The 27,728-nt window shown below is 58.2% G+C and overlaps 2 protein-coding genes across 5 annotated transcripts in view; one reads left to right on the top strand and one right to left on the bottom strand.

Moving 5' to 3' along the window:
• The window catches only part of HSF1 (heat shock transcription factor 1), a 72,418-nt gene extending 54,985 nt beyond the window's left edge, over positions 1–17,433 (top strand). Inside the window, exons 8-14 of one of the 4 annotated variants that reach the window (XM_055704464.1) lie at positions 998–1,134; positions 2,854–3,087; positions 7,039–7,125; positions 12,479–12,584; positions 12,763–12,828; positions 15,739–15,808; positions 16,587–17,433. In XM_055704464.1, the coding sequence (XP_055560439.1) occupies positions 998–1,134; positions 2,854–3,087; positions 7,039–7,125; positions 12,479–12,584; positions 12,763–12,828; positions 15,739–15,808; positions 16,587–16,792 (906 nt within the window). In that variant the 3' untranslated portion in view covers positions 16,793–17,433. The remainder of the gene's footprint in view (positions 1–997; positions 1,135–2,853; positions 3,088–7,038; positions 7,126–12,478; positions 12,585–12,762; positions 12,829–15,738; positions 15,809–16,586) is intronic. The other 3 variants (XM_055704465.1, XM_055704466.1, XM_055704467.1) reach the window with 3 other exon arrangements.
• A 4,451-nt stretch (positions 17,434–21,884) lies between these two features.
• Positions 21,885–25,735, bottom strand: LOC129735636 (uncharacterized). The gene is made up of 9 exons (XM_055705115.1): positions 25,658–25,735; positions 24,772–24,827; positions 24,482–24,532; positions 24,244–24,282; positions 24,030–24,065; positions 23,632–23,778; positions 23,495–23,539; positions 23,129–23,173; positions 21,885–23,017 (listed from the first exon to the last, which is right to left on the bottom strand). Exons 1-9 carry the CDS (start codon positions 25,672–25,674, stop codon positions 23,010–23,012), a joined length of 444 nt encoding a protein of 147 aa, XP_055561090.1. The 5' UTR covers positions 25,675–25,735; the 3' UTR covers positions 21,885–23,009.
• Between the last annotated feature and the right edge of the window lie 1,993 nt (positions 25,736–27,728).

The raw sequence follows: 27,728 nt of genomic DNA, 5'->3' as shown, positions 1-27,728 counted from the left end.
ACGCTCCTGCTCGCAGGACAGGTCCCTCACAGGCCCTCCTGGGCAGGAGGCACGGCACGTGCAGACAGAAGTGGGGATCCGACCTCTTGAGGCAAGCCTGCGGCAGAGTCTGCAGAGCATCTCCGCACGTCCCCATCTACCCCCTGCCGTGCCGCGAGGTGGAACGATTTCTGGCTGTTCCTTGGTATTTGCTCTAATAATGAGGGAGTTGAGGGGCCAAATCTGCACTGCAGTCTTGACTGTGCTAAGTGGTGATCAGGAAGGTTAATGTAGTGCTGGTGTAAGCCAAATTACGGTGTGTGCAGTACAAGCAAGCATTAAAGGGGAGACGGTCAAATATTTATCTGCAGGTAAGGACAGACCAGGGTATTCTCCACATCCCTGCTGGTTTTCTGATGCTCCTGGGCTCATCTTCTAATCTGGAGCTCCCTTTGTCTCCCAGGCTGACAAATGCTGGTACACAAAGAGGAGAGGGAATTCAGGTTCACTCAAGTGTCTCAACTAATTTGCTCCTTAACAAGATTGATAGCAAAATGCAGCCATTTCATGTGCTGTTACAACATAGAAATCCTTGTATTTCTTAGATCTGTAGGTGTCATAGGAATTGCAGCTTTCATTTAAGAGTAAAAGAATGGAGTTTTGGTAGAAGGGGAAAGCTGAAAATCTGGCCTTCTAAAAGCCCAAGTGTGAACGATCCAGAAAAAGAATCCAGTATTTCTACTTTTTAAATTCCATTATTTTCAAGAAAATGAAGTTTACAGACAGAAGTCTTGGTTTGGTTTTGGTTGGTTTGGTGGGGGTTTTTTCAGTAGTCCTTTGGGTTGGCAATAGGATATTTCTAGGCATCGTGTTGAGTCCCACATTGCCTTCTTCCTTGGGTGGCTCAGGATTTTGGACTGTTCTGATGTGTCTCATCCCGCTCCATCTCCCACACGTGGGACGGCGTACGGTACATGCCTAGCGCTTCACACCGCGAATGCTGTGATTGTCATTTCAGGCTTCTTCCCCAGCATATAGTGGCTCCAACCTGTATTCCCCGGATTCTTCAGCCAACTCTGGTCCCATTATCTCTGACGTGACCGAGCTAGCCCAGTCCAGCCCTTCGGCATCTCCCAGCGGCAGTCTCGATGAAAGGTATGCTGTTGCTCTCATAAAATCTGAAGCTGTCAGCACAGGGAGAATGTGTTTCCCAGGGAGCTGAGCAGTCAGACACCAGCGTGATGTAACTCTTCTGTTAAGAATCCCCTGTGAGCCACAGCTGGAAAACTGCACAGCCCTTGGTACCAGGGGTGTTCAGGGTGTATGAACCTGACCCTGCGTACCTTACTAGGGCTTTACAGAAAGTTGGACCTGGCTCTCCCAGATAGTCTCGTTCAGGACGCTGCTGCCTCAGCAGATTTTTGGTCAGTTTTGTTCTGCTATAATTCTTTATTCCAAACAACCCCCCGTCCTGTGCCTCCCCTGTCTAATGTGAACCTGGTGGGGGCGACGGGGGTCACAATTTGGTTTCCACAAGGAAGCCATGTCTTTGTTGGCCCACCTGCTCTGTCCTGTGAAGCTACCAACATCCTGGGCGCAGGGTTAGCTTTGCCCTGCCCTTACAGACTTGCTGCACAGAGGAGGAGGAGGAGGTGCGGAAAGCAGCTTCATTCCCAAGTAACTGAGAATAACGGTGACAGCTCTGTCCCAAACAGCAGGAGTGAAGAGGCTGAAAATCTGTAGCAGATACAGGTCAGCCGGCGCCCAGCAGCAGTGTTTTTAACTCCTTCAGATTTACAGGCCCTAGCAGAGGTGAGAGCTGTGCTCAGATGCCACAGGTAACACTCAGCCTTGTGTGCCCCTGCCAGCACTGTTCTGCATCAGCCAGAGCCTCTCGCTGAATCCCTCGACGTGGCAGTTCAGCCCCAGCTCCCTGCAGCCCTGCTCCCACCAGTGTCAGTGGCTCTCAAACTTTCTGAGCCTCCCTGGGCAAGAAGAGCCCCCCCTTTCCTTAGCACCTTGCGATCTCCTTTTTTCTTCCTCTCATTATTCCTGGCATTGGCACTTCCCCTGAGGTGCTGAATCACCCACAAATGCCATTTGTTGCCTTAATACCCTCTGCCAGGAGCAGTCACTCTTAAATATAGACCATATGTTTGCTTAATGGCCCTTTTCTCTGTCCTTTTGTAGTCGCTGTCCTTTCCAGTAGGACTAATTGCGCCTCTTATGTCCCCAAATCTGTGAGTTTGGGCGGTAAAATTAGGGCTGACCGAAGAAGTTGTCTTCCCCTCCCCGTAAAAATCCGAAAATGCCTGGGTGCTTATGTAAAAGGTCGATCCCAGGCTTTGGCTGCACAAAGGAGTCACTCTGCTGACCTTGTGGGAGCAGTTAAAACACTGCAGCCTCTTGTATGGTGGTGATTATGTCATGCATGTCTCAGTGGTGACTTTAAAAAAAGGGATATACACCGTGCTACTTCTGTACTTTGTGTCCACATCAAAAGCTGTATTGTTTTAACTATATTGAAAAAAAAAAAAAAAAAATCACACCCTCCTTCCAATAACTTTACCTGTACTGAGCTGGCTGCGTGGCAGGTCCTGGGCTCACAAACATTTGGCCACAAAAAAGGCGCTGAAATCGCAGTAACAGTGCCAGACGTCGATGTGTCAGGGGAGCTGATTAGGATCAGAATCAGAGACGAAATATTTAGGTACTCGTTCAGCCTCATCTTTGTAGCTGACTCTGGAGGCTTTGTATGTGAAAAGGCAACGGCAGTCGCGAGGCTTTTTTTGCCCTATTGTGTGGAAGCGGATCTTGGAAATCAAGAATGTGTTAGTGTGAGGTTTTTACCTGTTTTCTTTCTCTTTCTTTCAGGAGTAGTCCTGTGGTCCGTATCAAAGAAGAACCCCCGAGTCCCACCCGCAGCCCCCAGATAGAGGAGGCCAGCCCAGGGAACCCTCCTGCTGTTGAAACTCCTCTGTCCCCCTCCACGTTCATTGACTCCATCCTGCAGGAGAATGAACCCAGCACTACAGCCGCTGCAGCCGGTGACAGCACCACACAGCCTCAGCCCCAGGAAAAGTGCCTCAGTGTTGCCTGCCTCGACAAGTAAGTGCTGTGCTGAGGCCGGCTGAGCTCAGGTCTTGCCAGCCATCCCACCGCTCTGTACCGTTAAGCTTTACAAAGACGCTAGCAACCCGGGCTTCCAGCCAGCTTTGGAAGCAAATGTGGTCATTTGTCCCAGGAGATCGCTGGCGGCCCTGAGCGCAGCCCTCCCTGCGAGGGCCGGGGTAGATGTTTTACTCTCCCGTCCCTGTTCTGCTTGGAGCAATGAGTCTCTCCTGCCGCCTGACCCCATGCACAGAATTAAACCCCCTGTGGGGGGGACCCAACCGCTCTGCTGCACAGGGCCACGTGGGATGCCAAAATAAGAACGGATAAAAATGCCTGTGCTAAATAAGGGCTTGTTCAAACCGCCTGCCTCTCCAGTGTAGGAATGAGTCACTGTAAGATCAGCTGTGTTTCAGGGCCCAGCACATCCTCACAGTACAAAAGCTTCTGCATTGTATTTGCAGTCTGAAGGCAGCTGACAGGCGCGCCTGCAGGCTGCCAGCATTGCTTGCTAGAAGCTCTAATCCCAGTGGATTCACCTGTAGGTGAGACAGCATTTCTCCACAAGCCTGCTCAGATGGCATGCACGGTGGCACTGCCCCTGTGCTGCCCTCTGCTTTTGCCTGTCCCAGCTGCCCTCCAGATTAATGAGGGAGGAAGCTTTGCATTAAAGTGTCACTCACCCACCTAGTTCTAGTCATGGTGAAGCACATTCTTCCACTCAGCCCCTTCCCTTGCTAAGACACAACTTAGGCTGGGCTCCGTGGGTGGCAGGCTGAAAGTTGGTGGGTAGCTTTTTATTAGGGATCGGATGTATGGTCTTATGTCTTTTATCACCACACAGTGCTCGCAGATGCAACTGCAAGTGTTGGGATGAGAAACTAGAAAGTTGTTTGTCCACATCGAACTGCCGAGAACTTCACCCTTGACCATATTGAGATCTCAGCCGCTTCTCAGATCTCTGGCACCTCCCATTCTCCCTGTGTTCTGGGGAAAAGAGAGTATTGGAATTAAGGTCTTCTCTCTGAATGTCAGGACAGACTTTCTATCCTTTAAATAAAAAAGCAATTCAGAGAAGGCGCAACTAGTTCCAGAGATCTGGAAGGCAGCAGAGAGGTCTTTGAGCCAGATGGCTGCCATAGCCTCGTGCACCCGAGGTGATGATAGCACGACACGTGCACATTAGTGTGAATTCTGTGTTAGCCATCACTTCCCAGAGCTGCGGTGTCATAGCTCTACATGGAGAAGGAACAAAAAAAGCTGTGGAAGAAGCCCCCTTTAACATGAGACAGTGAGTACAGAGACGGCTGAAGGCTGCCCTGCCGCAGCAGGGTCTGCAGCCTGTTGGCAGCGCAGTGGACCAGGCTTTGCTGCCTTTACACTTCAGAGACACGCAGAGTCAGGAGACGCCTGCTCGCCTCTTCCTCTTGGCCTTGCAGGAGATGTTTGTAGCTTCACTATTTATAGACCACTGCAATCCATCTCAGCGATACCAGCTGTCCTTAAAAAGAGACAGATTTTATTGTACAGCTCATCAGAAGCTGAAACTGGCCATTTAAAAGGCAATAAAAATGAAAAAAAAAAAAAAAGTGCTGCAGAGAGTGCCTCTGAATTATTAAGGACTGGCAGGCTGTGCAGAAGCAGGCAAAGGACACAGAAAACATTTGCCCCCTGCCCCCGCAGAGACAATTTAAAAGAAAGGGCTTGTGCTTCCTCTTCTTCTGGTGCTCTCTTACTCCCACATTTTGCGAGCAGCACTGTGCTTCTCTCATCTATTTGTGTTCCTTCAGAGGTTATTCCGGAAAGAAGGAATCTAACCAGTAAGGGTACAGCCATGCAGTAGTCCTGTATCCACCTCTCAGCTCCTGGCCTGTTCGGCACACGGGTTTGTAAAAGATGAGTTGTAGATCAACCCCACGGGCACACAGTGCCAGACGAGAGTGTGACCATTTAACAGAAAATCTGTCCCTGCCCCAGGGAGTTTGAAGGCAAAGTGTAAATAATAAAAGGCATCCCCAGCCTCTGTTGCTCTCTGGGTTTCGGTGGTACTAGCTTTGTGCTTTGGCATGCAGCAGTGTTCCTTGAGGTTACTGAACGCTGTATATCCTCTTACGTCAGAGGAATATAAACTCGGAGAAGGAGGTCAGTATTCCCAGCATGCCAGTGCCTCGGCTCCTGTCCCACTGTCACTGGAGCTACCCTGCATCTGCGTGAGCAGAGCAGTGGTGGAAGGCTCCGGGGGGACCTTATTGCAGCCTTTCAACACTTACAGGGGACTTGTAGAAAGATGGGGACAGCATTTTTAGCAAAGCCTGTAGCGGTAGGACAAGGTCTGGTGGTTTTAAGCTGAAAGAGGAGAGATTTAGGTCAGATATCAGGAAGAAATTCTTTACTGTGAGGGAGGTGAGGCACTGGCAGAGGCTGCCCAGAGCAGCTGTGGGTGCCCCATCCCTGGGAGCTCAAGGCCAGGCTGGACGGGGCTGGAAGCAACCTGGTCTGCTGGGAGGTGTCGCTGCCCGTGGCAGGGGAGTGGGACTGGATGACCTTCAAAGGTCCCTCCCAACCCAAAGCGTTCGATGATTCCAAGCCATCATCCAGCGGCCATAGGTGCCAGCTGGGAAGTGGAATGACCAGAGCTCAAATTGTACTGAGATGCTGAGCAGGCAGAAAGGATGACTTGCTAATGGAAGTGCTGGCAGTGAGCTATGTTAAATGAGTGGCACACTGCTTGTCACGTCCCCAGGAGTGTGTCAGCCCATGCTCCAGAGTCTTCCGGGCACTCCATGCCAAGGCACACTGCCTCTCCGTGTGCCACATCCCACCGTCGGAGCTCACAGCTCAGGGCTTGCTCCTCAGGCTTTGGAGCCAGACAACCTGCACGCCCGGGTGCGCTGGGTGCGCTGCACCAAGGACGTGACGCTGCGCAGCGCCCTTTCTCTGAGGCTTCTGTTAAATTCGCAGGAGTCCGCTCAGTGCGTCGAGATGCAGGTGGTAAGGGCAGTGATTACTGATGGTAGGTGACTTTACGGTGTGTCAGGGGTGCCTGAACGCCGCTTGCTTGACCCAGGCACTGACAGCCTGCCAAGAAGTCTCAGCAATACCCCTTTTTCATCACATGAAACATGTTTCAGTTGTTCTCAAATTTATTGGAGAAGAGCAGCCCATAAGACTGCAGGTCACAGCATGCAGTGCCTCTTTGTGAGTCGTGTGGGCTGTTACTTAATCTACAAGACATCCTTTGTCCAAAGGAATTTCGTTTGAACCGAGAATTACCTTCATGTGACCAACAGTCTTTTAGCAGCAGGTGACAGTACCGAGATTCAGGCAGTAAAAGGGGACGTTTGCATGGAAACGCTTGACGGTGTTGCCCAAACATTATCCACCGTCCACCTGGGGACCGTCATAAGCCACTTTAAAAGAGCCAGAGCCCACTACATACTGAAAAGCATTGACACCTACATTATTAACACAATGTATGTATTGTGTAGAGCAGCCAGCCACTGTTTTGTCTAAGCAAAGCGCCGTGTGCCAGTACCTCTGCTTTCCCAGAGCTTCAGCGCACTGTGTGAGGTGACAGCAACCGTGGTCCCCTTGTCAGCGCCACCCTGCAGATGTTAACAGCAGCAGACCCACATCAGAAGTAGCTTAGTTTGCCTTGCTGAGAAGCTTCTCGCTGAGCTTGGCTGTGCTGTAACACTTGCTTCTGCAGGACTGTTTGTTTTCGTGTTTGTTTTTTGTCATTAATTAACAGTTCTGCCAGCCTGAAGCTGCTTGCCCGCTTCGAAAGCGCTGCAGTGCCATGACTGCGGTGCCTTCCTTGCTGCTTGAAGTGCCGGAGCATGGTCGGTTAACTGTTCTCACCTTTGAACATAACAAACATTTCATTCCTCAAAGTGCCTGATTGTGAGTCTTTTGAATCTAGTATGCTCTTCTGTTTGTATTTTTCAGTTTGACTCGCACTTCGCAGATGTCAGAGGTCACTCGTCTTTGCCCCAGTTCTTCCTCTTCCTCACTTCATTGCAGATCACAGCAAGGGTTAGCATTTCAATAGCCACTGTCCCCAAGCATTGCAATTCTGGGCAAGAGAGCAGGGGAACACTGCGCTTGGCAGGGAGCTGTCAGTGCGCTGAAGTCAGCTTTCCTAACGTTATAGGTAGTATATCAACAAGGCAAAAGCTCGCTCTAAAAATTGGCACCGAGTGGCAGACTTCTTGGCCAACTCAACACAGCAGCTAAAAATATTGAGTGGCCAGCGGAGGCCAAACTGCTTCTCATCCTTTTAGGTGGTCTTGGCAGGGGTGGGAGGGAAGTCTGCTCTGCTGTTGTCCACGCTGTACCTGGGTTTGATGTGTGGAAACTTCAGCCCTGAGAGCTGCTGGTTTGCTGTGTCTTGCCAGCGCAAAATTCACACACCTCAGTAACAGAGTGTTGCATTGGAAGGCGATGGGAGCTCGGGACTGAAGTGGCTTTTCTGATGCATTTTCTGGTTTTGTGATGATGCAGAACAATGAAACTTCCCACTGCAAACCTGACTGCACACCAAGACGCTGTTCTAGTAAAGCTTTTCCATAATGAAAAGCATCCCAGATCAGGACACAACCCACCTAGACCGGTATCCTGTCTCCCACAGAAGCCCAGGGAAAACTCTCTGAAGTATTGCCCTCCAATACTTTTAGCTAATACACAGAATAATGCCAAAGACAAATGTAATATGCCTGGAGCTAAAATGCGTTTCTAAATGGGTGTCTGGCCTCCCCCGTCAAGGGCTATGTCAGAGGTGGACATTGCAGGAGTCGTTGCTTACTGCTCTCGTTACTGTTGGCAGGCTGGTGGGCCCCGAGCCCGTTCCCTGGGCGCAGAGAGAGCGGCACGCTGGCCCGGCAGGAGCGCAGGCTCCAGGGGACTGCTTTTTCCCTGCATACGTGTGATAATCGTTGCAAAGCTGCTCTGTCTTCTTGCTATTAGAAAACAGACCATCTGAAAAGGCAAGCGGTACAGGGAATTAAAACAGCTCTGCGCATCTTCAGTGCTTCAGATTCAGGGGACTGGGGGTTGCTGGTTGCCCAGAAGTGGCCTGTCCCCGGTAGGGTTATGGGTCAGAAGGGACAGGCAGCTCCACTAGGGAAGGGAGCCAGGCTGGTGACACTGCTCCTCGCTAAAGCACTGTGCCCAATGGAGCTCTGAGAACCATGCGCTGGAGCTCAGGAGCTCCAGGTCCTTCCCAGAAGGGATGTTCTCCTTGAGGCTGTGGGTCACGCTGGCACAAGCAGCGGTGCTGGGCACCGGCCAGCCTCGCAGGCAGCTGCGTTGCCATTGGGCATGTGCAGGGACAGCAGCGGGCAGCACTAGAGGCAGCGCGAGGGACTGGCAGATGGAGTTCTCTCATCAGCATCCATATCAGAATGTGCCTTTTCCCCGAGAAAAAGCTGTTGCTCCTGACTGCCAGCTCAACTGGTTTCCAGCGGAGAGAGAGGCAGGGCGCGTGCTTTCTGCTGCCTCCATCAGTCATAACAAAGATCGCCAGAACAGGGCTTCCCTGGCAGTGGGTTTTGGCGCAGTGTGCCCTGGTTCGCTTGCCCACTGTCCAGGGGCCACCGTGGCATCGGCATTAAACACATCGTTCCATTGGGGAAGAGAGGCGGACCCACGGAGAGCAGATCTGTTGAGTAAGAAGGTGCTATTTTTACATAGCTACTTCTCAGGCTATAAAACAGCCCACACAGAGCGAGACCACACGGCGCAGGCTTGACTTTCATCACTTCATCAGATGGAAACTCAGACGGCGAGGGTCTCGCGAGAGCCCGTACACCGCGGGGCTGCCCCAGGAGCCGAGGAAGCGGCGCTGGAGCGAGGCGTGCCGCGTAGCCGGGTTTGTTATTCTTGCAAGGTGGTCAGCAGCCAAGAAGCAGAGCGAGGCGGCCACCAAGGTGCGCCGAGTGTGGGGATGGCTGGCACAGCAGGGAAAGCAGAGCCAGGGTGTCCACGTAGAGCAGGGTTATTCCTTACCTCCCAAATCTTTCCAGTCCCCCTTTCCCCGCACATCCGCATACGGGGGCAGGCAAAGCTCTTCTGTGTCAGAGTCACCAGTCCTGCGTCTGTCACATTTCCCAGGGATTGTGCCATTAGTCTGCGGGACCTGATGCAGGTGGCGTGGGACACGGCGGTGCGGTGGGACCCTTGTGTCTGAGCTCGGCATCTCTTCCCCCAGCTGATGCAACCGGTGCTGGGAGGGTGGCAGGCGCTGCCGCTGCTGGCTCCTCCCTTCCCAGAACTGTGCCCTGCTGTTCCCTGGGCCGCAGGCGTCGGGAAGGCCTTTTGCTGGCGCATCAGCTTTGAAGCAAAAATGTTGATCTCAGGATTGGAAACGGTCTCTTTGCCCTCAGAGCCTGGCCTGTCTCGGGGGAACAGAGAGCTCCTGGCCCCCTTCAGCAGCACACTTGTCTCTGGCTGCTCCTTTGGGGCTGGGGGCATTCAGGACCTTGCAGAGCCCTCAGCCCCTGCAGCTTGGCGCCTTGTGCAGCAACTGCTTAGCTCTCCTGGAGGTGCTGGTTCCTCTTGCTTCAACCCACAACACACTTGGAAAATTGAGGAAAACCGTATTGCTCCAGAGAATCGCACTCACTCTTTCTTCCCTGCTCTGCAAGCGGCTGTTTGATGGCAAACGCAGGCCGGCGTCGGATGTGGCTCGGCACAGCAGAGCAGGACCTGTGGGGAAGGTTACCTGCCAGCAATGCTGGGAACCAGGCAGCAGCTACCAATTTCCAGTTCAACATCGAAAACTGGTTCAGGGGGCCCTGCTTTTCTTCTGCAGAGAAACCGGGAGACTTGCTTTGAAGGTCTGGAGTGTGTTAGTAGTCTAATCCCAGTGTCAATTTTTGCGTGATCTGCATTGCACCCGTGTTTGGACTCCATCCCCGAACGGGTGGAAGGACCGGCTTGTCACAGGTGGGGTTTCTAGTGACACTTTGGCTGGGACTTTGGTCCGTTCCACACTGCTGGATGTTCCTAACTGGGGGATTGCTGAAAAACTATCTTAAATCCATCGGAGGATTTCAGGTGCTGTGCAGTGAGGACTTCAGAAGTCATTTAGAAGCACAAACTTGGATATGTAATTTATGTGCAGTATGTTCATGGATCTTAGTTCTAAAAAAGAGTTAAGAGATCGCTGCAGCTCCCGCCTGCAGGCACAGGAGAGGTAAGGCAGGAATGTGTTCATGGGCTGCATCTGCAGCCAGCTTTCCTGAGGCCCCAAGCACAGTATTCCCAGAACGAGGATATTTGTTGTTCTGGCAGGTTGCTTGTTTCTGCTTGCTAGGCTTTCCGAGCTGTGACCTGGCCTCGCGGCCTCTTCTCGTTATCTGCAGCAGTGAGAAAAGAGCCTTGACTTTCTAATCTTCGTGGTGCTGCTTAGGATGAGAGAATGTAAAAGCTCTGGAATTGGCAAGCCGAGGAGGTCCACACAAGGTGCCAGTGGGTGACCGAGCTGGCCAGGGGCCTGGAGCTGCCCGTGCTGTGACTGGGTCCACACCCCCGCAGTCGGGCACTGGCAGCACCGTACGGGCTCGGGGATGCTCGGTCTCCCAAAGGGATCATCGCAGAAATCCTGCTCTGCAGGATACTGGTGCAGTGGTAGCCTGGGGGGGACAAGCCCCGCAGGGACCCTCCAAGAAGAGGAGTAGCTTCTTGGCGTTTTTCTCGTTCATGAGAGACTGAAAGCCACAGTTTTGCCATTTGCCTTGTGCTTGTGCGTGTCTGCCTGTGCCTCTCAGACATTGTCCTCTTCGGCTGCCAGTAGTGGGTCAACCTGTGCGGGACCAACACCACTGGTCCCTCGTGAGCACCTTCAGTAGCCAAAAAGAGCCTTTCTAGGACAGAGAACGGGGTGGATTGAGCATGGGGCCACACCAGAACCAACCGTGGAACGGAATGGAACCTGCTATGGCTTACGGCATCAAACGCAGGGGCTTTTCGGCAGGGCCACGGGTGGGACCCGGGGCCACTAGCGAACATGACTGTTCTTCACAAGAGCGCTCATCAGAGAGCCTTGTAGGCTTTTGGGTAGTGCTGTGAGGTTTATGTCATCCACTTCTCTCGCTCTGAAGCATGATGGATGGGAGTGCTATGAGCACCACAGAACTAGAGAATAAGGGAACGTGAGGGCAGTTGCATATTTCACCATCAACTCTGCAGCCCTTGCTGTCCTTCTTCTGCCCAGATGACCATTCTCTGGCACTCAGTCTCGCAGCCCTAGGTTTTAAGTCAGTTAAAAGCAATCTTTGCCAGGGTTGCTGGTGCTCTGCCACCCACCTTGGCCTGCAGCATTACCCCACAGCTCTGTAGGAGGGAACAAACCACGTCCTCGGAGCTGGCCTGGTATGTCTCACGGCCTGGCTTGTGGGGCTGGCCCTGCAGTGCCATCCATCCCAGCACACTGTCCTGTTCCCAGGCGGCTGCGGAGGCAGCCCAGCTTCGGCAAGGTACCAGCATTCAGCGGTGAAGATCGCCGAGACTAATTACGCTGTTAGTCCTCATCCCGGACTTGCTGTTTGACGGCAAGTGAGCTGTGATTTATGTGGGAGCTTGGTGCTTCTCCCCCTGTGCCCCGCCATGTAGGTGTCTGCTCTCTGGTGCTGCCAGCAGCCGTGCAGGGATGTGCGCAGGTCGGGATGCAGTGGGAAGGTTTGTTTCCCCAGGTAAAGGGAAGCAGCTTGAGTTCTCTCCATTGTTACTAGGAACTCCATCTCCTGATGCACAAATGCTGTTTTCCCCATTGCCAGCCCAGACGCGAAGGTTTTTTCTGGCCAGCCTCCCCCTTGGTGGGACTGATCCCCTTTCCCCCAAAGCAAGTTGTGGCAGGGAATAAGGTTTGTTGCCCTTTCACTGTCATGTGGCAGCAGCCGGGAGGTGACAAGCAGAGGCAGTCCTTGCACTCAGGCTGGAAAAGGGCCCAAAGCTCCTTACTGCATGGGCACAGCTGTGCCGAGATCCCTGCCAGCCCACGGTGGTTGGTGCTTTCCAGGACCCTAACGGCAGAGCCCAAATGGCTTGCAGAAATCCCGGCGTTCGTAAGAAATCCACTGTGTCTCGTTCGTCTGGGTTGCTCGCCCTCAGACCTCTTGGGAGGAGGAGTCCTGGCTGTGTCTCCAGGCTCTGGCCAGAGGACTAGGAGGAGAGAGGGGGAGAGCATCGCTGCGGCGTTCCACCAGCACACCTGAGCTCGCTGGCAGCTGGAGCTGGCGTCTGTACAGAGCCAGGGATCCCGGCCCCGCGCTCCTGCTTGGGTTGTGGGAGGGTTGCAGTCCGTGGGTGGATAGAGTCCCTTAGTAGCTCAGAACCTGGGAGAGTCTTCTGGGCATTGATTGCCTGTGCTCCTCTTTCTTCGGCACAGGAATGAACTCAATGACCACCTGGACACCATCGATTCCAACCTGGATAACCTTCAGACGATGCTGACCACGCACGGCTTCAGCGTAGACACAAGCGCACTGTTAGATGTGAGTATCGCCCCCCACCCGCCCGCCCATCCCGGCGCCGCGCCCCAGCTGCGTCTTGCGGTACCATGTGCGTGTGGCTCGCGGTGGCAGATGGACCACGGTAGCTTCAACCATGAATTTCCACAGCACGCCTGGGTTTGCTTGCTTTCCCTACACTAATCATTCTTTCCTTTGGCAGCTGTTTAGCCCTTCAATGACGGTTACAGACATGAACCTTCCCGACCTGGACAGCAGCCTTGCCAGTGTGAGTAGCTGTTAAAAATCCCTCCATGCACACACAGCTGCCAGAATGAAGTGTGTCCTGCTGTTCCGCAGCAGCCTCTCCGCGTGATTAAAGGAAGGTTCTGACAGGCTCTGAGGAGTGTCCAGGCCGGCCCCAGCCCAAAGGGAGGGGATGTGGGAGAGAGGAGGAACGTGAAGCCCCGCGCGGGCTGGGGGAGCCGCCGAGGGGAAATAATTCAATTAGCACTGCGGCTTTCTCTGAGCAGCTCATACGGAGCGCAGGGCTACTTCATCATTCATACTCGGTTAATTAGGTGCTGAGATTTCCATCCCTCATGTGAGCTCTGCCCCCTGAACATGGAAGTGCAGTGAAGCCTATAGAGCTGCATGTGGTTTCCATAAACCCTCCTTCTGACTTTCTGAAATTGTCAGGAGGCTTTCTTAAGGCAAACTCCACCATGTGCTGTATTATTAATTTTATTTACTTGGGTACCATCAGTGCTGAACACCGTGCACAGCGCTGACACAGACTCTCCTTGCAAGAGCTGGTGTTGCCTGATAAAATGATTTTTTTTCATCAGATAACGATGATTAGTCAAACACAGCATTTCGTGGCTGCATTGAGAAGGCGCTTGGAGCAGCAGGGGTGGAAGTTACAGTCACAAGCAGCGAGTCCCAGACCCTTGGAGTAGGAGGTAGCCTGAGGACTGGAGCGCTGCTGGGCTGGGGCAGAGCCAGGTCCTTCTCGCTGCCCTGGGGCAGAGCAGCGGCTGCAGCCCCGCTGGTGTGCTGGCATGCTCCGGCCCTTGCTCTACCCTGGGACGTGTGTCGGTATCTGCACAAAACGACTCCACAAGAAAAACTGAGAGGGAAACAAAAGATCAACGGCAGCTTGGATGCTGCTGTGGGTGCAGGAGAGGGAGTCTGGCCCGGATCAGACCAAGCAGGGGTCTCCTGGTCCAGTTGGTACAGTGAGCCAGGGACCCTCGGCTAGCCTCTAACCCCTTATCTCCGTCTTGCTTCTTTTTTTATTATCAGAAAAAGCACAAAGGGATCTTGTGGTTTTTTTCCCACCAGTACAGAACAGGAAACATCTTGAAAGTTTTTGCAAAACAAATGTAATCTCTTTGCTGGAGACCTCACGGGCCCTCAGGTGACGCAACATATGCTCCTGGGATGGCTGTGAGGAAGGTGTTAATGCCGGTGTTACAGAGCAGGGAGAGGACAGGAGCAACGTGCCCCTCTCCAAAGCACACCTTCAGAGGCCTGGTGGCTTTTCCCGAAGTAAAACGATTCCCACGAGCTCTTTCGGGGGACCCCTCACCCTGCACTGACATGCGCCTGGGATGCAGCGTGACGCACGGAGCAGGAGTTCAGCACTGTTCGTTCTGCAGCATCTCTGGCGCTTGTCTCTTGCTGGACATTTCTGTACCGCTTTGGTGCGGTGCAGGCGCCCATGGGCTGGCTGAGTTCTTTGGCTGCCCGCAAGGAAAAAAAGCTGTAGGGGGAAGTGCAATGCAGAGGACCATTTTGTGTGTGGGCAGACAAATAACCTGCCCTGTAAGTTTGGGTAAATTTAGTTAAACACCTGATTTCCTACCGACTGGAGGCTCTGCTGCAACAGCGGAGGCTGGCTGGGCAGGAAGATCAGGACAAGGGATTAGTGGGATTTGGGAGAAGAACATGAGCAGCGAAGATTCGGTAAGTTGTTGAGCATCTGGAAGCAGGATTTTCTAAAGGGATCTTAACTGGTGTCCTTTGAAATTCACAGCTTAGCTCATCAGCTCGAGTAGCGTTTGGATCAAGGTCACTGGTGTGTTATTTATCTCCCCTGTGGTGTTGGGAGGGGTGTTTTGCTGGGCTTTGTCTTCACCCAGCCTTCACACTGCAAAAACCCCTGTGCTGGCCGTGGGGTGAGCTGCGGGGTTCCTAAATCGTGGCCAGAGGGTCTGTGAAGACGTGCGCGCTCACAAGTGGTCTGCCTTCGCTCAGCACCAGTTGCTATGCAGTAACAAAAAACACTGGGTACGCGCTGAATTACTTTCTACGGTGACTTTGGCACAGCAGCGGTTGCTGTAATAAGTAGCCGCGGGATTATTAGCTGACTGTAAATCCACAGAGGGAAAGTGATCCCACAGGAGAGCCTCTGCTCAAGCGTTGTCCTCCGCCGTGGCACTGGTGGAGAGCAGTGCTCTGGGCTCAGCAGTCTGGGATTAGCCGGCTCAGCGCCATGCTCCCCAGGCGACGTGAGCTCTGAGGGTGGCGGGGCTTCCCTCCTGACTGCAGTGAGCAGAGTTGCTCAGGTGGGCAGTGTGGTTTCAAAATTTTTCTCCCTTTAATACACACATCTCAGCCTTTCCAGCCCAGTCGTGCCCATGGGATGGGGGTGCACAATGGGATTGCATCCTCAGCCACAGCCCAGGTCGCTCTGACAGCTTTTGCTGGGAGCTGCAGCTCTCAGGTGCTTTAGTAGCACCAAGACTTCCGATAAACAGAAATAAATCACAAAAAATAAAATTGCTCATTACAAACGCATCCCAAAGGCTTCCCCTGGGATTGTAGACCCCCAGGATGGAGAAAGGCTTCATGCTGTGACCCAGGAAAGCGTTGCGGAGCAGGACCTTTGCCTATAGGAGAGAGGATTTGTGGAACCGGGTTTGGCCGGGGCAGTCGTGCGCCGCCTGAATCAGTCCCGTTGCCAACCTGGGAGCTGGAGCACGCCACACCAGCTGCGCCTGGGTCCATGTGGGCTTGCTGGCAACCTGGTGAACCTCTGAGGGTGTCTGTCTGCCTCAGTGGGGCCTTGAGACTGTACGTCTCAGCTTTCTTTGCGCAGCACGTGTGCTGGGTCAGTCCCAAGGCAGGCACGGAGAGGACCCACATGTGTCTGACCCACATAACGCGCTCACCAACCCAACTTTTCTCCCTGCAGATTCAAGATCTCCTTTCATCCCAGGAGCAACAGAAACCTACTGAGACAGAGGCCAGCACAGCAGACGCAGGTACCAGGCGGCCGCCTCGGTGTTCAGGGAGGATTGAGGCTGTGGCAGAATCATTTCTCCTCCCCAAAAGGGTATTTGGCTGAGAGAGATGAGACTGTTGAACCTGGAAAAGAGAAAGTACGGAGGGGGATCTTAGCTATGTGTATAAATCCCTGATGGGAGGGAACAAAGAAGGGGGAGACAGGCTCTCCCCAGCAGTGCCCAGGGACAGGGCATGAGGCCACGGCACAAACCAAAAGATGTGAAATTCCATCAGAACACAAAAACCCCCAATTTTTTTACTGTGAGGGTGGTCAGGCTCCAGAGAGGCTGGGGAACCTCTGCCCTTGGAGATGCTCAGACACAGTCCTGGGCATCCTGCTCGCGCTGAGCCTGCCTCAGCAGTCCCGAGGTCACCACCAGCCCCAGCCTGGTGGGATTTCTGTCTGCATGGAATGGCACGGGCTGTCCACAGTGCTGCTCTTCCTTCGTGGCAGCAAGCCCAGCGCCCAGCCATGGGCTCTGTCACAGCCTGGTCAGGACTGTGCTGTCGGCATCTCCATGGCGGCACAGAAAAGCCCCCAGTCCCTCCCTGTGTGTCCCAGAGAGTGGGCTGGAACCCAGCTAAGGTCAAATCCTTGTGCCTTGCCAATGTGCCCAAGGCCTTGCCCGAGCCCTGGCATCCCATCGCTGGCGTGGCAAGGAGTGCTTCTTGAAAGTGGCGAGGAAGCGAGTTGAACCTTGTCGCTCTTGTTCTCTGCTGAAAGCTGCTACCCTCGTGTGAACTCTCTCTTTGCAGGGAAGCAGCTGGTGCACTACACGGCCCAGCCCCTCTTCCTGGTGGACTCGAGCGCTGTCGACATGGGGAGTGGAGACCTGCCGATATTCTTCGAGCTGGGGGAAGGGCCGTATTTCACAGACGGAGACGAGTACTCAGAAGATCCCACCATCTCCCTCTTGTCAGGGACTGAGCAGTCCAAACCCAAGGACCCTGCGATATCCTAAGGCCCAGGGCAGGGTGAAAGAGAGGAAGAGAAAGGATACGCACTAAAGGGAAATCCAGCCGTCAGCCTCCTCGCTTTGCACAGACATTGAAAGCTCTAAACACCCTCTGGTTCATGTTTGCTTCCCCCGGCACTGTGAGGATTTCATTTGTGTGTGTGCTTAATGAGGTGTTTTGAAATCTGCTTTAGATTCTAGCCACCCAGCGCTCCTCCAGTTTGGCGGCCGTCGGGCGGGGGGGCCGAGCCGTGCAAGAGCCTCCCCCACCTGCCGCGTGCGGTCATGGCCCGTCGTGTCGCGGAGGCTGGGACGGGCACCGCCGCGGCACCAGCGAGCGGGCGGGAGAGCCTGGCTGGCCACAGAACAGCCGGCCGCTGCGTGACACTTGCATCACGCTCGCGCCCCCCCCCCGAGGGTGGCAGCCGTGACCCCCCCGGTGGGACACCAGCAGGGGCATGGCTGTGGGGCGCTCCTCCCGGCCGGGGAGCGGGGCGCTCGTCGGGTGTGCAGGTGGGGTAGCTTTTCTGAGGAAGGGAGTTCCCCCTCCACCCCTGTCCCCTTCCCTCCTTGCCCCCGGAGAGGCAGATGCGATGGTTTTTAAAAGAGAAAATAAAAGTTTGCCGATCTGGCGCCGGTGGGTCGGATCCCGTTGTGGTCTCTGCCTTGCGGTCTGGTCCCCGAGGGTCTCCGTGTGTGCGTGTGCCCCCCCGGGGCGCCCCAAAGCCCAGCTTTATCTTCTCTTTTTTATTTTCTCTCGCACTGTGTGTTTCTTTTTCTTTGTTTTCTTTGGGTTTGTTTTCCTTTTGTTTAGCAGTAAAAATTTGTACATTTACACTTCAGATTGTTAATAGTAAAAACTGTATTTTGAATTTTTACATGAGAGAAGAAGAACCCACTTCTATCTATATATATATAAATATCTCTATATATATATACATACAAATATATATAAAACAAATGGTCTGTCACCTGGTGGCTTTTCTATGGTTGAAAGCTTTACTTTTGTCATCTTTTCGGGAAGCGGATGGGATAAAGACCCAGAAATTGCCCTCCGTGTCCCCAGACACCCTGCGATCCCGGTGCCAGCACCTGCCCCAGCATTGGCCGTGCAGGAGCCGGAGCCCTTGCCACACTTCTGCGGTGGCAGCCAGCGAGGTGCGTGTGTGCGTATGCGTGTGAGTCCTGTGCTGTGGCTCCCTTGCCTAAATCCCGGGCTGGGCTCCGGGTCTGAGTTTTCCAGGATGTTTCGGAGGAGGAGACTGCAGCGGGGCCCACGCTGACGCACCAGAGGTGTGGCGGATGCTGTGCACACATTTAGGAGTGCTTTTTCTTTTTTTTTTTTTTTTTTATAAGAATAATAAAAAAAATCTTTGTTGTTATGTTCAGAGCGTTCAAAACTCCCTCTGTCCTGCTGTCCTCCACTCGGGTGGTCACAATATGCTGCTCGGTCACCCCGAAGGCGCAGACGCCTCGGCGCTGGGGTTCGGCCATAGCCTCAGTGCCAGTTGGACGTCGGGAGAAGCCGGTGCCTGCCGCGGTGGCACCTCTGCTGCCTGGGTCCATCCTCAAGGGTAGCGATGGCAGCGTCCAGGAGCCGTCTGGCTGAGAGCCGTTGCAGGTTACTGCCCTTCCCAACGCGGCGGGACACCACGCTGGGCCATGACCCTGCCTGACATGCAGTGCCTCACGACGGGGGGACGTGGGGACCGGCACACCAGAGTCCCACAGGTGTCCTGCACACCCTGGTGCACCACCAGGGACCTGGCTGGAGGGGTACAGAGCCCCAGGAGCAGCTCGTGGGCCAAGTCCCCGCTGTCCCTCATCACTCAGCAGAGAGGCACCGAAGCAGATTCGGGGCCAAGCAGAGCCAGCCTGCTTGTTCGTGCCGTTGGGCATCTCCTGTCCACGTGAACGTGCTGCCTGTGCTGGGGCTGTCACGAGGACCTGCTCTGCCATGACACATTGAGTTGTTGGGCAGGGATGGCCATGCACAGCAGCGTCAGTCCTGTGGGGCAGGGGACAGTTGGCATCCGACCCCCTCTCCACCTCAGCCTGGCCTTGGCTTGGCCGACATGGAGGTGTTGTCCTTCTGAATGGTGGTGGCCTGTCCAGCCTTCACTGCCACCTCTCCTCAGGGAGAGGGGACGCCTGCTCCTGCAGCTGCCATGCCAGCCCCCCTCTCTCCAAGACACCTGTCTCCCTCATTCCCTACCAGCCCTTGATCCTCTCCATCAGCACTTAAAATCTCTCCGGTTCCAACTTTCTCCGAGTTCTGCTTTTGGCTTTGGTTTGTTGGCTGCTCCCCCGAGGTTTTCCACCCCAACACAACTTGCACCCCTGTGGACGTCTGTGCTGGGTTCATCTTCTGGAGCAAGAGCCGTGCCAGGAGACGGGAACTGCTGAAGCAAGGGATGGCACGTTTGAGACGAGACCCCCCGTGCGCCTTTCCCCAAACCGGTGTGATTCACAGGCCTGCGGCACCGTGAGCTCAGCCTGTGTTGTGGCTGAGGGTCCCAGCCCCAACCCCATGGCTCTGCCGCCCTTCGCCGCTGCGGTGACAGAGGGGCAATGCACAAGGACCCCCTCAGCTCTGCCTGGCGAAATCGATGCCCGCTCCCGTGGCGTGTGGGAGCGTTCGACCAAGAATCGTGTGTCTGGTGATCGGCAGAACACAACTTCCTTTAATAGCCCAGGCATAATTAAGCAATTAAAAATACTGGCTGGGTGACAACATCCGTGCCAAGGTGTGCCCTGCGGGGACTGGGGTACAGCCGTGCCCTACGCAGCATCTCCACATGCTGTCACACCGATGGACAGCCAGGGGCCCAGGGGTGCCAGGGGGGTCCACGGTGACAGCAGGTCAGTGCAGTGACAGGGACAGGGAGCTGGACCCTCCCGCGGGTGCAGGACATCCAGGCAGGGCACGCAGTGCGCAGCAGGGCCAGCCACACAAGCCGCTCCACGTGGGCATGTGGCAAGAAGGACAAGAAGGACAAGGGAGTGTCGTGCTCTGCCTTTGGGATCGATCAGGTGGCTGGAAACGATCCTTTTAGTTGAGAAGGTTGTTATAAACAGGGAGACAGTGAAGGACCCAACAAAACTGCACACGGGGGGTCACACTTCCAGTGAGGGAGCACCCAGTCTGCACCAGGCAGCTGGTGCTCACGCCTGCGCAGGGAGACCGGGCAGGAGCCAGTAGTAGCTGGAAGGCAGAGATGGACACGTGGAGCTCAGGAGATCAGGTTTGTGATGCCACTGTGTTTGATGCCTGGAGGGACCGATCCACCCTCCCCTGACACCGTCAGCCCGGGCTGGCTGCCTTGCTGGTGGGAGATTTGGCTGGACGTGGATTACTGCCCCCACCCTCCGGACACCGTCAGTAGCCCTTGCTGCTCAAGGATGCCCAGGGTGATGGCTCCGTGCTCGCTGCTTTCTCCGGACTGGACATTTCCTGGGTGTCCCGAGTGTCCCTTCAGTGGGACCAGCTCAAAGTGGCCCTTGTGCAGGCTCCCGGTGCCGCTGCAATGGGGGGTACGCGGTGGGGTGTGGGGGTGGTGTGTGATGAAGACTCGGCAAGACACATGGATGGCTGCGGCACGCGAGCCATGCCCAGCACTTAGTGGTTTTGGGGGTTTCCCCAACTTTTACCTTGGTCAGGGTGGTTCGTGTGGTTTGGTGTGTGGGCAGGTGCCACGCAGGAGTCGGAGGGTGGAGATGCTGGCAGCTGGGCAGGCTCCGGGACGGGGGACGGGGGCCACCACAGGCAGAGGGCCGGGCAAAGGGGCAGGAAGCCTTTAGGTGGGTCCCAGCAGTGCCATCGCATTTAGGGGGCAACATCTGGGGCAAAGCTCTTCCCTCCCACAGCCCTGCTCTCTTTGGGATGGGGTGTCACGGCGATGCCACCACAGCTGCATGGTGCAGATGGTGGCTGGGGGCAGCAGCCCCTCCGCAGCCCCAGGGCTGGGGGTCCCCCAAGTACTGCAGGAGCCCCTTGTTCCAGGTGGGGGCCATAATGATCCAACTAATCGTATGTGATGTGGGCGGCCAGCTTGCATGATCTCATCCCGCCTAATGAGGTAAACGTCTGGCGGGGCTGAGCACCACCACTGGAAACTTCCCCCCGTAATTCATCACCCACCACCCAAAATGCCAGCATCCCCCTGGCTCCCACCCCAGCCCACAGTAACCAGGGCCACCAAGCACCACGCCGGCAGTGCCAGGGGGACACAGCCCCTCATGCTACTGCTGCCCCAAGTTGCTGCCCTCACTCTGGTGCAACTGGCCAGGAGAAGGTCCATAGAGGGGCTGCAACACGGGAATGGGGCTGGGGGGGGTGCCAGTGGTGGAGGGGCCATGCTGGGCTGCTCAGTAACACCCAGGGACCCCTGCATCGGCCTACAGCTCTGCTGGGCAGGAGGTCCCCCAGGTGATTCCTAACGCCATGGGGAGGATGGCAGCATCTCCCCAGTGGGAACCCCCAGTTTAGCTCAGAGGCAGCCCAGGAGCTTTGGGGGGTCCCTTTGTATGGGGGTGACCCCTCACTAGCCTCCATCCCACCATCGCTGATATCGGGGGTCATCCCTCCACCCTGGAAAATGGTTGTAGAAAATTCTGGTGGATGGACTCAAGGCTGGGGGAAGCCTGGCTGGGGGGAGCGGGGGGTGGGGAGGCACCAGTGGGGGCTGCGTCAGCTGCAGCAGGGACTGAGGTGCTGTCATTAAAATCATTAAAAAGCTTTTTTGGCCTTTACGTCGCAGGTAAAGGAGACACATCCTTTCCTGGGAGGGGCTCCAGTACGGCTGGGAAGGGGCTGGGAAAGGAGCCGGTGTGGGGCAAAGGGCCAGACACCGGCAGGGGCAATGGGCAACACGCCGTGGGGCAGCCCCACCATGGCTGTGCCGGTAACCGCCGCCAAGGGCGAGGTGTGTGGGAAAGGCAAACACGCAGTGCTAATTCCCGGGTACCCTTCATCACCTCCCAGCAAACAGCAGCCTGGGGCCCCACGCCAGAGGCGAGACGGAGGTGTTTAACAGCCCTCGATAGGTATTTTTTTTTATTCCACTCCCCCCCTAAATTTCCTCCTAATTGTGTTTTTTGAACCTGTGTTAACTTTCAGCACCAGGAGTGGGTGCAGGGCAGGGCCAGGCGGCCTTGGGAGCCGCTGTTGGGGGGCAGAGGCATCTGCACCGGGGATGAGTGCCAGGGCAGCGTGGCCGGGCGGGGGGCTCATGGGGATGGGGTTTCACGCCTTCATTAAAGGTGTTGGCAGAAGAGCCCGTTAACTAGCACCGGTGTTGGCCGGGCTCCCCAGGCACGATGGCACGATGCACGCAGCAGTCCGGCTCAGCAGGCAGCAGGCCAGTGCTGGGGCAGAGGGCTTTGCAGGGGGCAGGAGACGTGATGGGGAGGGGACGGTGCCAGCACCGGGAGCGGGGCTGGCTGGTGGGGACCACGATGGAGGAGCCACCGTGCCATTGCCCCAGGGCTGGGGACCAGGACAGAGCCAGCTCCAACCTCCCATGGCCGCAGGATGGACTCGTGGGGAGCCCTGCAACAGCGGAGCCGTGCCAACGGCAGGAGGCTCACCGGGGCTCCACACCCAGCACCCAACCTCTCCGCTCCCTGGCTGGCAGCTGGGTCCCTCTAACCACCATCCTCTAGCTGGCCAGACCCCCACCTCCGTGCCAGGGGGCTGGTACCTCCACCCTGTACCCCCACGCATCCCCCCACGGCACCAGCGGCAGCCATGCTGCTCCCACCTCGGGTGGGGCGGTGGGCCCGGTGGCCGTGGGGTGCCAGCACCCGGCTCCACCACACCACGCAGCTGCTGCAGGGACCTTTATTGGGGGAGGATGGAAAGGTGCGGGCGGCCAGGGGCTGCTCTGCTCGCAGCAGCCCCCACCACAGGGGCACGTGGAGGGGTCCAGCCACCCCCACAGCCCCTGCCCCACAGCAGACCCTGGTCCCCAGGCATCCCACAGCCTTCAGTCCCCCAGCAAACCCCCGGTGGCACTGGGGTCTGAGGGGAGCCGTGCACCGTGCCGGGCCAGGGGGCTGCCCCACCGTGGGGTGCAGGCTGGGCTGTGGGGCTGGGGCAGGGGCTGCGGCAAGGACTGGCAGGGCACTGAGGGGTGCGGGGCAGGAAGGAGATGAGGAGGCAGCAGGAAAGCTCGGCAGAGGACATCGTCCCAGGTGGCATCTCCAGCAAAGCTCGGTGTTCTTAGATCCCTGGGGAGGGAGAAGCTGCGTCAGCCCCTGCACACCCAGCGCTTGTCAAAGGTGCCCCGTCCTCACAGCCACCCCCTGGCAGGGCTCTCCCCGTCCCAGACCCACTGTCACCTTGGGATGCCAGGGACTCCTCCGAGTCCATGTCGCGGTCCACTCCTGCAGGCAAGCAGAGATGCCAGGGCTGGGGGCTGGCACCAGCACAGCCCCCCGGATAACCGGGCACCCCCTGCTAAAGGTGGAACCCCTGGCTAATGCTACACCCCCAACTGATGGGGCACTCCTGGCTCATGGGGGACCCCTGGGACTGTAACAGCCCACAGGGACCAGGACAGTCTCCTCTGGGGGCTCAGGATGTCCCCACATCCCCAGCTCAGGGTCCCCTGTTGCAGCCCTGGGCTGGGTGCTGGGCAGGGTGTGGGTAGCCCTGGGGGATGCTCAGCCCCTCGAGGGGCAGCAGGGGAAAGGGGGGGGTCTCACCCTCCTCCGACTCATTTGACTGCGCTGGGACATCCACGATAGGACCTGTGGGATGGCAGAAAGCATGGGCTCAGCACCCAACGGGATGGGAGCGGGGACCCCCGTGGCCACATGCAGGGCAGAGCATCAGCACCCACCGCCCTGGGCCTCCCCAGTGAGGGCGTCCATGCTGAAGGAGCCACTGTTGAGGGCGTCGAGGCTGGAGGAGTCGCTGCCGAGGGACTCCCGCGTCGTGTCGTCCACAGGCGCCCGCTCCACGCCTTCGAAGTTGACGGCAGTCAGGCCTGCGGGGGTGATGAGCCTGGGCAGGCTGCGCGTGCCGGGCAGGGCGCTGTGCGCAGTGGGACCCCGCGCAGTGCAGGGGGCCCCGCACGTGTTGCAGGGACCCCGCGTGCAGCACCCGGGGCTGCGCCCCTGGGGCAGGGTCAGCGTACACGGTACACGCCACACACTCGCTGTGCGCGGGTCCCTCCAGCACGGGCACAGCCCCGTGCCGCTGCCCGGCCGCATCATCTCGACCCGAGCCCAGCCCTACCTTTGCCCAGGCGCTGTGCCGAGGTGGTGAGATCACCTGGGAGAGGAGAGGGGTGTCAGGAGGAGCTGGGGGAGGGGGGGGAAGAGACCCCCGGGGTCCCACCCCCCAGCCATGTCCCAGCCAGGGGTCTGGCTGCCCCTCGCCCTCCACAGCCCCGGACGCTCGCAGGGAGCTGCCTCCCGGTCCGGCTCCCTGTCCCCGTGCCAGCACTCACTCTCTCCGGAGGCCTCCAGCTTGGCGGGGCTGACGGGCTCTGGAAGAGATGGGTGGGGGGACGTCAGCCCCACGGCCCCCACACTCTGCCCCCTGCTGCCAGCCACCTCCGGGCCTTGGCCAGGAGGGAAACTGAGGCACAGAGCAGGCAGGTCCCAGCTCCTGGCCAGGCGACACTGGCGGGGCTGCGTGGGGCGAGGTGTCCCCCCCCAGTGCTGGCACACCTCGGCCCCCCCTACCTGGTGTCTGTCCCTCCGCAGAAAGGGCCACGTCCAGAGTGCTTGAGGGCTCTGTGGGGACATGGGGGGCAGACACGGGCCAGGGAGCGCATCCCTGACCCCGCGGCCCCAGGGGATTGGGGAGGAGGGTGGGGGTCCCCAGGAGACCCCAGGGAGACTCCGGCCTCAACTCCCTCCCTTCAGCCAGACAGGGTTCCCTCTGTGCTGCTAGGGGGGCACCCGCTGGAACCCCTGCCCTAGGCACCCAGGGTGCCCATAGTCCCCTCCCCACACACCCCCAGCCCCCTTACCATCGGCCATCCCAGTGGCCAGGACCAGGAGGACGACCATGGCCAGCACCGGGGCCCTGCAGAGGAGACGCAGCATTTGAGGACCCCTGAATCCCTGTAGCACCCCTCATTACTCCCGCTCCCTCTGCAGACCCCCCAGGGACCCCCCCCAACCATCCAGCACCGTAACAGCCCCTTCCTGGGGACCCCTCCCAGGCTCCTACAGGACCCTGCAGCCCCCATGGTCCCCAGCCCCATACTGGTGTTACTCCAGCCCTGGGTTTGGGGTCTGGGGCAGGCCAACGGGAGGTACTTGGAGGAGGTGACCCCCTACGGAGCACCCTACGCCGCAGCCCCCCCGGCCTCGTCGGGTGCCGTGTCCTGGCCATGTCCCTGCCTGCAACGGAGCTGGGCCAAGCTGGGGGGGCCGAGCCTGCGGGCAAGAGATGCTGCGGCCCCGCAGCTGCGCTCAGGGTGCCAGGGACCCCGCAACCAGCCAGGGGTCAGCCCGGCACTGGGGTGCGGGGTGGCACCGTCGGGGGGGCGGGGGGCGGCTGCTACATGCCAGCGGGTCAGGTGCATCCCAGAGGTGTCCCCAGCACCCCCCAGCGCGGCCGGGAGATGCCCTGGGACCCCTCAGCACTGCTGTGGGGTGCCCCCGGGAGCTGCCAGGAGGTGCCAACCTGGGACCCCCCGTGATGCTGGGGAGATGGCCCCAGGACCCCCCCGATGCTGCTGGGGAGATGCCCCTGGGATCCCCCGGTGCTGCATGGCAGATGCGCCCGGGACCCCCCAGTGATGCCTGGCAGATGCCCCCGGGACCCGCGGGAGACGCCCCCCCCCCCCCCCGCGATCAGTGCTGGGGTGCCGGTGTCCCCGTCCCCCCCGGGCGGGCAGTGCGGCTCACCTGCGGGGCACGGCCATGCCTGCGGCTGCGGGGCTGGCGGCGCTGCGGGCCCGGCCCGGCGCCGCCCGGGGCCGTTATAGCCGCATGGGGCTGGGGAGGAGCCAAGTGGCGCGGGGCCAGCCAATCCGCACCGGCACCGGCACTGCGGCGGGCACCGGCACCGGGCACCGAGCATCGGGCATGGCCACTGGCACCGGGCACCGGGCACCGCCACCGGGTACCGAGCACCGGCCACCGGGCACCGGGCACCGCCACAGGGCATGGCCACCGGCACTGGCACCGGGCATGGCCACCGGGCACCGGCACCGGGCACCGGGCATGGCCACCGGCACCGGACATGGCCACCGGCCACCGCCACCGGGCACCGGGCACGGCCACCGCCACCGGCACCGGGCATGGCCACCGGGCACTGGCACTGGGCATGGCCACCGGCACTGGGCACCGAGCACCAGGCATGGCCACCAGCACCAGCACCAGGCACTGGGCATGGCCACTGGGCACCGGGCACCACCCCTGGGCACCAGGCACCAGGCACGGGGCACCGGGTATGACCATCAGCACTGGGCACCAGGCACCGGGCACCGGGTACCGTCACCTGGCACCAGGCATGGCCGCTGGGCACCGGCACCGGGCATAGCCACTGCCACCAGGCACTGGGCACCGGGCATGGCCACTGGGCACCGGGCACCAGGCACCGGGTACTGCCACCTGGCACCGGGCATGGCCACTGGGCATGGCCACTGGCACCAGGCACCAGGCACTGGGTACTGCCACCTGGCACTAGACACCACCACTGGGTACCTGGCATGGCCACCAGCACCAGGCACCAGGCACGGCCACCAGGCACCACCACTGGGCACTGCCACCGGGCATTGCCACTGCCACTGGCACTGCAGCAGGCATTGGTACCGGGCACTGGCACGCGGCTGGGCACCAGGCACCGAGCACCAGCACCGTGCCTGGGCACTGTGTCTGGATACTGGCACCAGGCACTGGCACTGCAGCTGGGCACCTTCACCGACACCGGCCCCCAGCACCAGCACTGCCCTGGCCCAAGCTGTGCTGGGAGTCCACACCACCGTGGGGACCCCCAAACACAGACCCCCTGCGCCACTGTGGGGACCATCAGGCCCAGAGCCCTTGCTGGGACCCCCAGCACAGCTCTGGGGACCCCCAAACACAGAGCAACAGCTGGGACCCTCTGGCATCACTCTGGGGACCCCCAGGCCTGGCACCATTCCTCAGTACCATGGCACAGCTCTGGGGACCCCCAAAGCCAGAGCCCTGGCAGGGACCCCAGTGCCACTTCACGGACCCCTGGCCGACCCAGCTGGGACCCTCCAGCACCACTTTGGGGGGCCTCATTCCCAGCACCACAGCTGGGACCCCCAGCACAATTCTGGGGACCCCCAAAGCCAAATGCCTGGCAGGGACCACCGGCAGCACCCCAGTGACCCCAACCACCACCGCCACCAGGACCCGAACCCTGAGCACCCCCCACCAGACTGGTGGGCTTGGGATGGAGCCAGGGCAAGGGGGCCGTTCCCATCACAACAAGGGGCCCTTTATGGCCAGGGCGGCTCAATGCCCCTTTGTTCCCTGGCTCAAGGGGCTGCGGGATGGGGGGCGCGTGCTGGCTTTGGTTTCAGGTGCTATGTGTGGGGCCAGAGGGGTGATGGGGTCCCACTGGAGCTGGTGGCTCCCAGCCCACCGGGGTGCCAGTTGGCAGCACTGGGGTGGCCACGGGAGCTGGGGTGCTGCCAGCCATGGGGCCACATGGCCCACTCAGCCCCGGTCCCCTTATTGGAGCACCCTGGTACGGCACAGCCCCAGCTGCCGCCGGCACAATGCGCCTTTATCCTGCCTTTGTGCCGCCGCCGAGCACCGGAATGATCTGGCCATGTGGCTGCATCCTGCCCGTCCGGCATCGTCCGTCCCTGGCACCGGCCCCACAGCCCCATGGGATCAGCTGTCCCAGGCGGAGGGTCTCCCACACCTCAAACCCAGCACCCTCACCCCAGCACAGGGGTCCCGGTGGGCCAGCACGGCCCCCGTGAGCCAGCACAGCCCC

The sequence above is a fragment of the Falco cherrug genome, chromosome 3 (assembly GCF_023634085.1).
Source record: "Falco cherrug isolate bFalChe1 chromosome 3, bFalChe1.pri, whole genome shotgun sequence".
NCBI lineage: Eukaryota > Metazoa > Chordata > Aves > Falconiformes > Falconidae > Falco > Falco cherrug.
The sequence above is the reverse complement of the archived record's forward strand: the minus strand, read 5'-3'. Positions and strand labels throughout refer to the sequence as shown.

Bases quoted from the DNA above. Each gene is read 5' to 3' on its own strand.
- LOC129735636 (XM_055705115.1), bottom strand. The intron at 23,779-24,029 runs GTAGGGCTGGGC...TCACCCCCGCAG, and splicing joins GGCACAGCGCCTGGGCAAAG to GCCTGACTGCCGTCAACTTC. The intron at 23,174-23,494 runs GTGAGACCCCCC...GCTTGCCTGCAG, and splicing joins GTCAAATGAGTCGGAGGAGG to GAGTGGACCGCGACATGGAC.